The 14,006-nt window shown below is 52.0% G+C and overlaps 1 protein-coding gene across 1 annotated transcript in view; it reads left to right on the top strand.

Moving 5' to 3' along the window:
- Positions 1–1,468: 1,468 nt before the first annotated feature.
- The window catches only part of STRA8 (stimulated by retinoic acid 8), a 17,313-nt gene continuing 4,775 nt past the window's right edge, over positions 1,469–14,006 (top strand). Inside the window, exons 1-6 of the mRNA XM_077770778.1 lie at positions 1,469–1,574; positions 5,204–5,279; positions 5,866–5,950; positions 8,009–8,239; positions 9,124–9,409; positions 13,418–13,491. Coding sequence (XP_077626904.1) covers positions 1,539–1,574; positions 5,204–5,279; positions 5,866–5,950; positions 8,009–8,239; positions 9,124–9,409; positions 13,418–13,491 — 788 coding nt within the window. The 5' untranslated portion in view covers positions 1,469–1,538. The remainder of the gene's footprint in view (positions 1,575–5,203; positions 5,280–5,865; positions 5,951–8,008; positions 8,240–9,123; positions 9,410–13,417; positions 13,492–14,006) is intronic.

Genomic DNA, 14,006 nt, shown 5'->3' with positions numbered 1-14,006 from the left:
GGCTATAGAGAGTTTTTAACCCAGCCATCAGGCTGAATGGGCCTGTGTGGATTCTGTGGCTGTCCTCTGCACACTGAGGGTGGCATCCTGGGTAATAAATGTTACTGGAGCTTCACTTCACGGACAAAGTGGCCCCCACTTACCATCTTCCTGCCATTGTTCTGAGAAGCAAAGAGAAGGAAAATAGACCCACTAGTGAAAATTACATTATTGGTAGGAGATTTGCTTTCTGATCTCAATGGCGTTTTAAAAATCCCACGCTGCCCGATTGGGTTCACTGCCTCTGGCTGGTTGTCCCCGTAGAACTTAGTGGGGATGCTTTCTCGAGCCCCCCTTCCCCGATAGTCCCTCTATGGAGGAGGCTTCACTCCCAGCTGCCAGCTGCAGTGCTTACAGAGAGGTGTTGCTGTGTGTGCCCTAGTGATGGCTCAAACCGTGAAGGTATCAGCACCACCCAGGAGCAGGCCGCCCACCAGAAGCCTGGGACCAGTAGATTCAGTATTTTCAAAGTGGGGCCTGGGCATGTGTATTTTCTACAGTCCCTCCAGGTGGTTGACATACATCAAAACGGGCAGACCCCAGGCTGAGGTCATGCGATGTCCCTGGGCGGCAGGACTGAGCTCAGGGCAGCCTGGGACCCAGTGGAGAGCTCCCCTTAGAATTCACTCAAAACCCCAGACTGAGCACCTTCTGGGAGTACAGAGGTGAGGAAGATATGGCCCCTCTGTTCAAACTGCTGGCTGTGCTCTGGGTGGTGGGGTGGGTGCCTAAAGGAGGGATCCCTGGCTCAGGTGAGAGACCTTGGTCCCTGTCTTTTACTGAAACTGTTATGTATCCATCCCAGAATTGCCTCTCCGACGGGAGGGCTCCTGCTTTGTAAACTCAGATGTGACAACCTAATGATCATCCTCAGAACCCACGAGAAGCAGGCCAAGGCAGACCTGCTTCTGCTTCTCTTGTCATTATGTGACTCTTTGCTTTCACAGGTAGAAAGTTGTACATACACCCGTGTAAACACTACCCAGATCAAAGAGGGGTGCCTTCTCACGGTAGGAAAGACCTCAGAGGGTGGGGACACACACCTGTTCAGCTTTTCACAGACTGTAAGGAATGAGATCTCAGGGGGATGGCTTGCTCTCCTTGGCCACAGCCAGTCAATTGACAAGTGTCTGGTGAGTACCTGCAATGTTCTGGAAAATCCCTGGTGTAAAGCAGCAGTGCCCTTCAACTTTCAGCCAAATATGAGCAGCTTGTGGTTTTGGGAGTCTGGTTTAAATTCCAGACTTTTGTGTCCTCTATTCTTTGTCGTGTAGGTTATTGATTATATGCGTTGGTTTGGAACAGTCTGCCTTCCTCGTTCTTTAATATTGTACCTTTCTTATTTAGGGCAGAAAAAAGGCATACTATTGCATAGCGGCTGATCATGGCGACCTCTGGAGAAGACAGTAACCCCAGTGGCGGNGAGGCCGGCCCGCCGCCGCCTGTCCCAGGCCCGCCACCGAGCCACCCTGGTGGGGCTGTTCAGCAACCTCCGGAAAATGGTGTACTCCCAGTCCGATCTCACAGCCTCAAAGGTACAGGGACCTCGGAGGTGTGGGAGGAAGTCTCCACGTGCAGAGGGACTGTGGGGCGAGGTGGGGACCAGTCTGGAGCCCCCCAGCCCGGGAGGGGTCAGTGATCAGAGGTGGCCCCGAGAGGCCCGGTGAGCCGGCGCCTCCTATGCCTATCCCTCTGCTGCCAGAGGTCACCCCCGCACCCTGCATCTCCACCTCAAACAGACACGCACGCATGCACACGTGCGTGCGCACACACACAGACACATGCACGTGCGCGTGACTTGGTTGTATGCACCAACCAGATCTTTTCCGCTAGGCAGCAGAGCCCTCTGGGTACGCATTTCTCTGTTCCTGCCCTTGATTTTGCCTTTCTCTCTATGTGGCTTCTTTACTGGCTATGAGTGCCTCTGGCAGAGCATGGAGGAAGGTTCCAGGGTGGTTGGGGGGATGGTGCTAGAAGGGACGGAGCTCCTATTATTGGCGGAGCACTATAGGAGGTCTCCAGAAGGGGAGAGGGCCCTGAGATCGGCTCATTCCCGGCCCTCTTGGAACAGAGGAGGCGCGGGTGTCAGAAGGGACCTGTCAGCTAGTTGGAGGCAGGGCCGGGAGGAGGGTCTCAGCTCCCGGCTCCCGACCTGGTGCTCTTTCCAGAGACCAGCCGGTTGCCCTGTGCTGGTTTCCAGCTGGCACGGGGCCAGGGCCTCTGTGACCGTGTCCCGGTTGAGCGGTGCACCGAGCACCTTTGTGCAACCGAGTAGGGCCGAGAGAGACTGTAGCTGAAAGAATCCAGAGATCCCCACCCCCCCACATCCACCCCCCGCTCTTGTAGAAGGGTGTGGAGGGGGTCGGAGGCGGGGGCTGTTCCTCTCTCTGCTGAGCCAGACTCAGGGGCTCAGGGCCAGGCGCCCGGCCGGCAGAGCTCTGCGCCGTGTCCCCTCGATGAATCCCCTGCTGCCTGTCCCCAGGGATGGGCAGAGAGCCCAAAGTCCCCGTCACCGGCCAGTGAAGAAGTGTGCACAGACAGGCAGCAGGACCAGAGAGAGAAGAGGTGTTGAGGGCCCCCAAGTAAGGAACCGAAGTAAAATGTAGAGGGAAACTCGCTTGCGCCCCCTAAAGTCCGTACCTCACGATGCGGTGGCGGAGAGCCTGGCGGATTGGCCTGGGTCCCTGTGAGACAAGTTACTTGCCAGGCTCCCATCACCACGTCTCTTAAACAGGGACAGTAGTAACAGCTTCCTCAGAGGCCTGTCGTGGCATCTAACCCGATCGCTGCGCAGGAGGATGTGGCATTGTCATCGTGGTTTAAGTGCTGGTCACTTCCCAGTGTATTACCTCGCTTATTCGCCACAATTCCATTCAGATCTCCTCTTCTCTCTTCCTCATCCCGCTTGAGGGACAGCCCTGAATTTTGCCTTCGTCACATCCACGAAGAAAAGGTTCGTTCTACAGGAGTAATGGTGTGACAAGGTCAGATCAGTTCCCTAGGGCTGTCCTGACCAAATGCCAGGAACAGCGTGACTGGAAACAACAGAAATGTATTGTCCAGGAGTCCTAGAGACTCAGAGTCCAAAACCAAGGTGTCCGCGGGGCCGTGCTCCCTCTAAAGGCTCTCGGGGAGAAGCCGGCCTGCCTCCCAGCTTCAGGTGTTTGCTGGCGATTACTTGGCCTTCCTTGGCTTAGAGATGCCTCACTCTAGTCGTCTGGCCATCGTCTTGCTGTGTCTTCACCTCGTCCTCCCTCTTCTGCACATCTGTCTCTGCGTCCAAATTTCCCCCATTTAATAAGGACACCAGCCATGTTGGATTAGGGCCCATGCTACTGACCCCACTTTAGTCTATGAAGGACCTGTTTCCAAACAGGGTCACATTCACAGGTTCTGGGAGTTAGAACTTCAACATATCTTTTTCAGAGGGATGTAATTCAACCCAGAACTAAGGTCCTAATTAGCCTGCCAAAAACATTCCAGAAGCAGAATTTCAATGAATTGCACCTGGCTTCCGTGGCTCTGTGCTAGCCAAGACTGCAAGTGAGCATGGAGTGTCACTGCCAAGTGACTCACTCCGGGCCAGGGGGCCAGACAGGCCTCACCTCATCCTGGTTAAGAACAAGCCTGAGGTGCTGGGAACCTGTTGGCTCTGGTGTCCGAAGAGGGAATGGAGTCCTCGCTGGCCCAATGGTACAGTCACAAGCAGTAGATCATCTGGGACCTCAGGTGTCCACATCAGTGCCCTGCTCTGAAGGGAATATTCGAGGGGCGCCTGGATGGCTCAGTTGGTTAAGCATCTGACTCCCACTCAGGTCATGGTCTCGAGGTTCATGAGTTCAAGCCCCGCATGGAACCCCACATCAGGCTCCATGCTGACAGCTTTGAGCCTGGAGCCTGCTTCGGATTCTGTTCTCCTCTCTCTGCCCCTCTGCCACTCACTCTCTGCCTCTCTCTTTTTCTCTCTCTCTGAAAAAAATGAATAAACATTAAAAAAAAATTTTTTTTTAATAAAATAAAAGGAGTATTCGAGATCTCGCGATCAACGGCATTCTCATGTGGCGGTTTTGGGGGCCTCCGAGTGTCGTGCTTGTCGCTCCCCTCACGCCCCCTTCCTGCGCACCACGCAGAATCGGCGGGATGCGGGACTGGCCGGGCTCTGTGCGCATGCATGCTTTGGCTTCCTCCCTCACTGCCCCCCCCCCCCCCCCCCCCNNNTTCCCCCCCCCCCCCCCCCCCCCCCCCCAGCCCTGGCCACGCCTGGGCTTCGTCTTTGTCCCCGTGCTGAGGTCAGCCTTTGAGACGCTGTGCACTCTCGGCCTGCTCGCTCCGCCACCCCGTCCTCAGTCGTCTGGGCGCCTCTTCGGTGCCCCTCCCACGCGTCTCCAAGGCCCTCTGCTTCTAGACCCTTTAGCGCCTACCGAATTCCAGCCTGTGTTACGAGTCCTTGTTTCCACGCTTGCCTTGTTCTTCCTGCTAGAAAGCAGGGGCCATCTGAGTGATTCTGCGTCCCCAGGGGCCAAGGGCAGAGCTCTGCTGGTGGCCCGTGCCTGGTGAACGCATGGAACTCTGAACGGCTATTGGTGCTCGGCCGATAAACAGTATTTGGCGTTTCTTGTGTTTGAATCGTCTTGCAGTTACCGTTTGGCGTTAGGAATATTACACACAGGAGACAAGGAAGGGAGAAGGAGGGGGGAATGCCTGTGATGGAGTCCTGCAGCAACAGGAGATTCAGAGTTCAAGGTGACCGAGCATTTGATATGTTTTTTGATCCGCTAGACAGTATGCCTCTAGCAAGTAAGAACTATTTATTTCATATTAACCAGCCAGTTGCTCGTTGTGGTAAATGAGCAGAAGTTAGTGCCTGGGGCTGCCGTTGGGTCACTGTTCCCTCCACCTTCAAGGAGCATGTATAGTGGTTTGCCCTTTGGAAGTTTGCAGAACACACATCGTTTCTAAATATTTTAGCATTTCTGTGAGAACCATCTCCATTCTGGAGATGCTTCCGAACAAACTTCCTGCCCTCTTTATTGACAATGCCAAGGAATGTGACATTGCATCTGAGGGAGCATGGCCTCAGCCTGGGGAACCGACTCCTGTGTCCACAAAGACGCAGTGGGGGGTGGAAGGCTGGCTTTTCAGCATCGTCTATCTCTGTCCCCAGTGGCAGGTCTTGAATAAGGCAAAGAATCGTATTCAGGAGCTGGAGCAAACCTTGGACAATCTTCTGAAGCTGAAAGGTAATAGGTCCCCATCGGCCATCCACATCTCCTTTCCAGGGAAAGACGGGTTGCTCTTTCCAGTGAAAGCAGAGAAATTGGGTTAAGCCAAGTGAACAGATATTTACAGCATGCCGGCCGTGTGCCCGGCACTGGGCTCGGGCCGGGGGTACAAGAAGATGCGTGCCCCTGCCCTCAGGGAGCTTACAGTCTGGCAGGACAGACAGAAGTCATCAGGTACCTGATCCCATCTTGAGAGATCGGGGAGGAAGCCGACCGTGACTTATCACACTCAGAATCCGAGCATGGCTCCCTTTCTTGGCACTCAGTTTGGGAACAGAGGCTGCCTAGGAACTGGGGTTTCATAAGCTGGTGGAAACTGAATTCTCAAAGGGATACTTTTGGTGTCTCGGCTGAGAAGGGCTGACTCGAGAAGCTTTTCCCCCTCACATCGAGAAGGAAAGGTGAAACTGGACCCTTGACTCCCTAACCCGAATCTGGGCGGGCTCAGGGACCACTTGTGGTCCACCTGGATCAGAAAGGCAAGAGAGACGCAACAGGGGCTAGACCTGCCAGATTGTGACCCCTGCCTTTACCTCCCCCTTAGAATCCTTCAAGCTGGAGGACGGGAATGCAAACAGCTTAGAGGAGGTCAAGGCAGAGTATGCCAGCATGTGCTCCGGAAATCACAGGTAAGACCCCCAAGCACCACCTTGCCGTCGTCAAGGAGGGACCATCTCAGTGAGGCAGACAACTACGTTGCCATTTCCTAAACGGTTAGCCGCTGATCCCAACCCCGTCCATTTCCATGAGCCATCCTTTCTGTACCGAATTTAAGGTACACCTTGTACCCCTTACTGAAATCATATCAATACTTGTATCGTGTGCCCATGTGAGAATGGCTACATTTCTTTTTAAATCACAATAATTAGGATTTTTCTCTAGATATAGTATAGGCCTACAGTAATTAAAAGTGTGGCATCAGCTCAGGAATAGATTAATTATATTTTATGGTTATTGCATTTTAATTAATTAAACCAAGTGAAATTCAGTGTTTTCCTTCAAAATCATTTGTATTTCCTTTTCTGGGAACATTTAGTGCCTATATTTTGCCCTTTTTCCTGTTGGCTGGTGGTCTTTTTCTCACATAGGTATAGAAACCCTCTGTGTATACCAAGAAATTAGCTCTCTTTTAGGACATGACTTGGAAATAATTATCCTTTGGTCATTTATTATTTTGCTTTTGATGTTTTTGTTCTTTTTGTTTCTGCCATGCAAAAATGAAGTCTAACCTATCCATTTGTTATCATTATTCAAAAAGGCTTCCTATGCTCTGAAATTAAAAAAAAAAAAAAAAAAGAGGGGCGCCTGCGTGGCTTAGTCGGTTAAGCGTCCAACTCTTGATTTCAGCTCAGGTCATGACCTCACAGTGCTGAGACTGAGCCCCATGTCAAGCTCCCCACTCAGCAAGGAATCCCTGGTTGGGATTCTCACTAACCCTCTTTCCTTGCCCCCCCCGAAATAAATAAATAAACATAAAAAAAGTTTTTAATGTTTTATTTATTTCTGAGAGGAGACAGCATGAGCAGCGGGGGTCAGAGAGAGAGGGAGACACAGAATCTAAAACAGGCTGCAGGCTCTGAGCTAGCTGTCAGCACAGAGCCCGACGTGGGTCTCGAACCCACGAACTGTGAGATCATGATCTGAGCTGAAGTTAGATGCTTAACTGACCAAGCCACCCAGGCACCCCTAAACAAACATTTTAAAAAATTAATGTTAAAAATAAAAGAATATTCCCAGGTTTTCTTCCGGTGCACTTGCTTTTCAACTCAGCAAGATGCCTTGGAGATTACTCCTATCAGGATGAAGAGATTCTGGGTATAAATCCTGGTTTTCCCAAATTGTGTCACGCTGTTCTGCTCTCTTAAAATCGCCTTTTTGAAGAGTGGAATTTAACATTTTTGATAAAGTCTAACGTATCCATTTTTTTTTGTTTTGTGGTTGAGCTTTTGGTTTGAGCTTAAGTATTTAGTGTTTTGGGGTGCCATTGTAAATGGCACTTCTTAAAATTTCATTTTCCCAGTTGTTCATCACTAGTCTATAGAAATACTATTGGTTTTCGTATATTGACCTTGTATCCTGCAACCTTCCTAAGCCCCCTTCTTTGTTCTAGTCACATATTTATAGCTTCTTTGGGATTCTCTACATAGATTATAGTGTCATCTGCAAACAAAATCAGTTTTACTTCTTCCTTTCCAATCTGTGTATCTTTTATTTCTTTTGTTCACCTTATCAGACTGACTAGAATCTCCAGTACAATTCTGGATAGAAGTGGTAAGAGCAAACATCCCTGTCTTGTTCCTGATATTCGCAGAGAAATACTCAGTCTTTTAAGTATGATGTCAGCCATAGGGTTTTTGTAGATGCCCTTTATCAGGTTGAGGAAGTTCCCTTCTCTTCCTAGTTTGCTGAGAGTTTTTGTCATGAATGGATGTTAAATTTTGCCAAGTGCTTTTCTGCCTCTATTAGGGTGGTCATTTGGTTTTTCTTCTTTAGTCTGTTGTTATGGTGAGTTCCACTGATGGAATTTCATCAACCAGCCATTTTGCATTCCTAGGATAAACCCTACTTGGTCATGATGTATATGTACACACAAACACACACGTTCACATTAAAACTGTGTTCAGAATTTTCATGATTCGATGTTTGTGCATTAGTTTGTGGCTGTCTTGTTTTTGTTTTCTTTCCAGCCTGGTCTCAAATAAGACTCATCATAAAGGCTCTGCCATCTGGTGCCCAATTGAGGCCGTTGGGAAGAATACTGACGGGGAGGAAGGGGAGGAAGAGGAGGAAGAAGAGGAGGAAGACCAAGAAGAGGAGGAAGAAGAGGAAGAGGAAGAAGTGGAAGAGAAAGAAGAGAAAAAAGTGGAGCTCTTACACTCCCCGGTCACCTGGCTGCCAGACCTCATGGATTTTGAACGGTGTGAATGGCTGGGAGGGTGGCTTCATGCACGGCCAGAGTTCCGTGGGGAAGGGGACAGAGGCTCTGTCTGCAGCACGCTGCTTCCCCAGTGCACTTCCAGACCAGGCCCCGAGTCAAGGAAGCTCCAGAATTTCCAAATATTAGGGGCTTGGGATGGGGTTGGAAGAAGGGCTAGAGAAATAATCTTGAAGCTACATTGCACAGCACATACACCAAGTTTACTTAGACTGGGTATTTATTTGGGGGTGACTTTTGTGGGGGCTATGATGGGGATTAGGAGGACCAACTAGCCCCATACGCCTCGCCCCCTGCCCCACCACACATACACACACCAGCTGCATTACTGGTCTTATGGTAAGAAACAGAGTGCATGACCGGCTCAGACTCCAACAGCCATTCACTGCCCCTCCACAGACTCAAGACCCACGGCAGCCATGTTAGCTTCTGAAGGCCAGTAGAGGAGGCTCACTCCACAGGTGAGCCTTTCAGGCCCTTAAATCAAGCAAGCATCATATCATGGCTGCACATTCATGGGGCTTGGAATTATAAGCAGTTCTCCCATGGGCTGAGAGCTGAGCAGGAGTATGGGCTCCTTGTTCTCTCTTCTATTAGGCAGAGAGCTCCATGGGAACTCTGGGAAGACATGGGGGAAGGACCCTGGAGCACAGATCTGTATCATTCCATAGCCCCCAAGATGGCTGCCACTCTCCAGATGTCAGGGGCATGCTGACTAGAAAAGCTAAGCCCCTGCTAAACCACAGAGCTCTGGCAATGCTCGTGTGCTGTGGACCACCCCGCTCACGGAAACCTAAGGAGACCATTTGGGGAGGGACCTTCAGCCTGTAGCTTCAGGTCTGGGAGTTGACGCCATTTCTGTTCCAGGTATCTCAACTTTTACAAACAGACGATGGACCTTCTGATCGGGAACGGGATTGTCTCCTCACAGGAGGTGACACTCCCCATCGTCTCTGCAGCCATCTCCCACCTGTGGCAGAACCTCTCTGAGGAGAGGAAGGCCAGTCTCCTGCAGGCCTGGGCACAGAGGCACAGCGGCCTCCCGGGCCTTGCTGGTGCCTATGAGGAGCCAGGCTGTGCCGAGGGCAGTGTGAAGGACAGTGGAGTTGACAGCCAGGGAGCCAGCTGCTCGCTCGTCTCTACCCCGGAGGAGGTGAGCAGACCCTCTCTGGGGAGTGGGGGGAGGGGAGAGGAATGCAGGGAACAATTCTGTTGCCTTTGGCCTGGGGACACCAGAGATCTGCTTGGGGTCATTCACCAAATGTGAGGTAGTGTTTGGGTTCTGACTCACGCCGTGGGTGTCTGATTTTCCCGGCATAAGTGCTACCACCACAGAATGGCATTTCTTTTTCTCCTGCTTCCGGCCTTTCCACGGGGCCTACAGAAGAGAAGGCTTAAAAGGTTGTATCAGCTGGGATTGTTTTCACTGCAAGTTACTTGCTCATGAAACCATGAAGAGAAAGGTGCTTCTCATTTGCAGGGAGGTCCCAAGGTCAGGAGGGCTTCCTGTTAGTCTCAGTGATGCCACCATGGACTTGGTCCTTCCTGTCTCCCTGCTCTGCCTCACCCTAAGCCTGGCTTCTCACCTTGTTTCCCCTCCCCACCTTCCCCAGCCCATGTGACTGTGGAATGGCAGCTAGGAGCCATTGAGTGGTAGTCCCTCTTCTGCATCAGGTAAGAGACAGAAAGACTCCTGTGGCTCTTTCTTAATGGTCAAGGAAAAACTTTTCCAGAAATTTCTGCCATACCTCTCCTGCCCTTCCATTGACCAGAATTAACCAGACTGCCAGATTACTGAGCCAGTGACTGACGTCATCGAGAAAGCATTACGTTTGGGCCAGTTAGGCCCAATCCCTACGAGGAGGTCAGTTCCCACCTCTAGAGCATTACTGCCATTCAATGAAAAGAGAGGAACGCGTGTGGAGAAGCAACCACACCTTCACTATCAATGTGCCTCTCAAAGCGGGTGTGTCTGGGGACTTCAGTGGTCACTCCATGCTGAGATCAAAGTGGGCCCCCTCAGATGTGCTTCCAGAATTAGAACAGCCCCAGGAGGCTGCTGCTGCCTCTCACACCATCTGACCTGCTTCTCTAGCCTGAGGCAGGCAGTTCTGTGCTCTCCACGCCTGTCCCTTGCTTTGCGTGACACTGAGTAACCATGGCCTCCACCAGGTCAGCGGCACCCCTCGGCTTTGCCCTGACTTTCTAAATGCCCCTGAGTGGGCCATCCCTTTGAGGAGATGTTCTGTGACTCTCTGGGGAGCCTCAGAGCCAGACAGCTTCCTAGTGCCGGGGACCCTGGGGATACAGCCCTGGAATGCTCCATCGTCCAGGAAGTTTCCCAGCCCTCAGGGCCCAGGGCCCGGAAGGCAACAGGATGTCAGCCACCGAGGAAACCTAACGAGCACGATGGCTCGTCCAGGATGCCCAGCTCCTGCTTGAGAGGTTGTAGCTCCTTCACCACAGAACTTTTCAGATCTTTCTGCCTTTCGGTCACCTGCTTGTGGTCAGCCTTCCATGCTCTCCCCTGATCCTTCTCAAGTGGAGCCTGGTAAAAAGGCAGCTACCTGGCTGATACCTCAGACCCACTGACCCACTGAATCAGAGTCCCTGAGAGGGGTGGCTCAGAACTGGCTTTTTAAAAAAAATGTTTTTCAACATTTATTTATTTTATAGAAAGAGAGAGAGAGAGCTAGAGAGAGAGAATGTGTGAGTGGGGCAGGGGCGGAGAGAGAGGGAGACACAGAATCGGAAGCAGGCTCCAGGCTCTGAGTTGTCAGCAGAGAGCCTGACACAGGCCTCAAACCCACGAACCATGAGATCATGACCTGAGCCGAAGTTGGACGCTTAACTAACTGAGCCACCCAGGCGCCCAAGAACCTGCATTTTTAACAAACACCCCAGGTGCCTGATGCCTGAGAGCACTTTTGGAAGGAACTCTCAGTGCAGATACACAGCAGTCAATCAGCTTCCACGTATGTCCCCTCCCCTCCCCAAACTGGACTTCGGCTTCTCCTCTATTTGGCCATTCATGTTGGCTTCACCATGAGAGGACCGGAGTTCTCTCTGTAGTGGCCAAAGCAGGGCCAGAAAATCAGCAGCTGAAGACCTCATACCCAAGGCATGTCAGCCAGCCTCGATGTCTTTGTAGCCCCGAATGGCCTGGCCCCGAAGTCTCACAAAAAGACGGCAAAAGGAAAATATATGCCAAACGTGCAGACAAGTGCGTCAGGCTATAAACCAATGTGTGCGTGCGTGTGTGTGCATTTGCAGCATGAACATTTCCTCAGGGGACAGCAGACCCAACCCAGACTCTAATGCCCCAAAATCATGGAAGCAGCTGATCTTTTCCAGAAAGGGCTAAGGGCTCACATTCCTCTGGCAGCAGCGTCCCTCAGGAGTGCCCAGATTAGGGCTCTGCCCCAGCGCCGTCCCTGGGCTTGGGCCAACCCAGGGCTGGGGGACCAGGTGAACAGAAGAGAGAACAGCTATACCCGGGGCACAGCCAGAGCCACAGTCACTCCTACTCTGGCTTCTAAATTAGTTGCCGTGAAATCTTTATAGCTCTGGTCCATCTGGAGAGGTTCTGGGGCAGAACTATTGTGTTTGGGGCCAGCTCCTGGATGCAGGGTCAGGTGGACCTGGGAGGGTCTGAGAAGTAAGGCCCTGTAAGTGTGCCGGGTGCTCTGGAAGAGCCACGGAGCCTGGCAGTGCTCCCTTGCCCCCCGCCAAGCTAGCTGTGAGAGCCGTTCGCATAGCTGAGGACAGTGTGTGGCCCGGAACCTCACTGGGCTGATTGGTGGAAGGCAGGAATTTCGGGCCCAGGACCCTGCCTCACACCTGCTGGGGAAGAACCCAGAGTGGACAGGCTTCTGGGCTGGTCCTCTCAGTGACCTCTTCCCAGACCCTCTTGGAGATCAGCAAGGGGATATTTGAAAGAAGATCACCATAAAATGTCCAGAAGATCAGGAGAAGGGCCATCCGGGCCCCTGGGTGGCTCCATCGGTTCTGCTTCCGACTTCGGCTCAGGTCATGATCTCATGGCTCGTGAGTTTGAGCCCCACATCAGGCTCTGTGCTGACAGCTCAGAGCCTGGAGCCCGCTTCAGATTCTGTGTCTCCCCCTCTCTGCCCCTCTCCCGCTTGCCATTGGTTTCTCTCTCAAAAATAAACAAACATTTAAAAATTTAAAAAAACAGAAGAAGAAGGGCCATCCACATGGCCAGAGTCCCAAGGGATTCAGTTCGGGGGAAGCAATTTGTAAGAATATAAGAAAGACAGACACAAGACCTCCAGAGACAGAGCGGCGTGTCCCAGGTAAGGGGAGAGGGGAGACACTGTGGAACCTGCCAGAACAAGCCAGAGAGCTCCCTGTCCTCTTCTCGGGCAGCTGCCCTCTAAATGGGGTGTCAGACACCATAAGGCGTCCCTGGTGAAAATCTTAATATAAGACCATCCCACGCAATATCTGGGACATTCTTATGCTAAAAAAAATGACTCTTGATCTAAAATTCAAATTTAACTAAGCATCCTGCATTTTTATTTGCTAAATCTTGCATTCCTAAGTGTATGTATCACATTTCTGTGATGTATTTAATGGTCTTCAAGAAATTAGAGAGAAGCAGGACTGAAAACCATCTAAGTAACACGACTGCAGAGTCGGGGATCTGGGGTGTAACGCCTCGGGAAATGACCAGAGGGAAATAGGTCAATATGTCAACAATGGACCGCTCTGGGTGAGACTGCTTCTCACCGGTTTTCATTTTCCTCCTCAGTTTCTGTTTCCCAAAGTCTTGAGAAGCATGGGTTTCTTTTACAAAGCAGATTAATATCCAGTAATAGCTAACACACTGTGGGGGGGGCACCCCCCTGGGGGTAGGCGCTGCTGTGATTCCCTTAACAGAAGAGGAGGATTCGAGAAAGGAGGTCACATGTCTGAGGTCCCAGGGCTTCGCAAGTGGCAGGACAGGGAGCTGGCTGTCCTGCGGCCGCCCAGGAAGGTCACCAAGAGGTGACCCTGTGTTTGGGCCCCAGCTTTCACATACCCACACCCTTTGGGAGTGAGGGTTGAAGAGAGAGCCTTTCATTCCTCTCTGCCAGCGGCCCAGAGAGAGCACCCAACTAGTTATTTCTGACCCGCCACCTTCTGTGCCTTCCTTCAGATACTCTTTGAAGATGCCTTCGATGTGACAAGTTTCCTGGACAAAAGCGAGGCTCCGAGTACATCGAGCTCTAGGTGAGGAAGGGGGTATGAAATCGTGTGAGGGTGAGGGTGTGTGTCGGTGGAAGTTCTTCGAGATCCACTTCTGTCTGTGGTTGGGACCAGGCTTCTTCCACGTAGAAGGCACGTCTCTCCTGGCCCAGGGCTGAGGCTCCGGGCTGTTCACACTGCACCGTCTTCCCAGGGTGAGGGGCCCGGGCAGGCCGCTGCAGGCGTCCCCTCTGAGAGGGGGGCAGGGACTCGGGGGCCCCACGAACCTGGGCCAGCGTGGAAACAAGCCTGAGCCCTGAGCCGCACAAGGGAGAAGTGGCTTTTCGTGGTGCTGCTGGGGATGAGGTGTCAGACACAGAGGGGACGAGGGGACAGTTGACTCCATGAAGGGAGAAGACACAGACTCGGGTCTGGGGAGATTCCCCAACAAGCAGGGACATTTCCGCAAAGAGAGCTTGGTTGAGGACGGAACCTCCCTTGCTGCTTTGAAAAAGCTGAGGCCTGTCTTCTAACCTAGAGGCACGCGTACCTGTGCTCGC

The sequence above is a fragment of the Crocuta crocuta genome, unplaced genomic scaffold, assembly GCF_008692635.1.
Source record: "Crocuta crocuta isolate KB4526 unplaced genomic scaffold, BGI_CrCroc_1.0 scaffold266, whole genome shotgun sequence".
NCBI lineage: Eukaryota > Metazoa > Chordata > Mammalia > Carnivora > Hyaenidae > Crocuta > Crocuta crocuta.
Note: the sequence above shows the minus strand (reverse complement) of the source record. Positions and strands in the feature narration are given on the sequence as shown.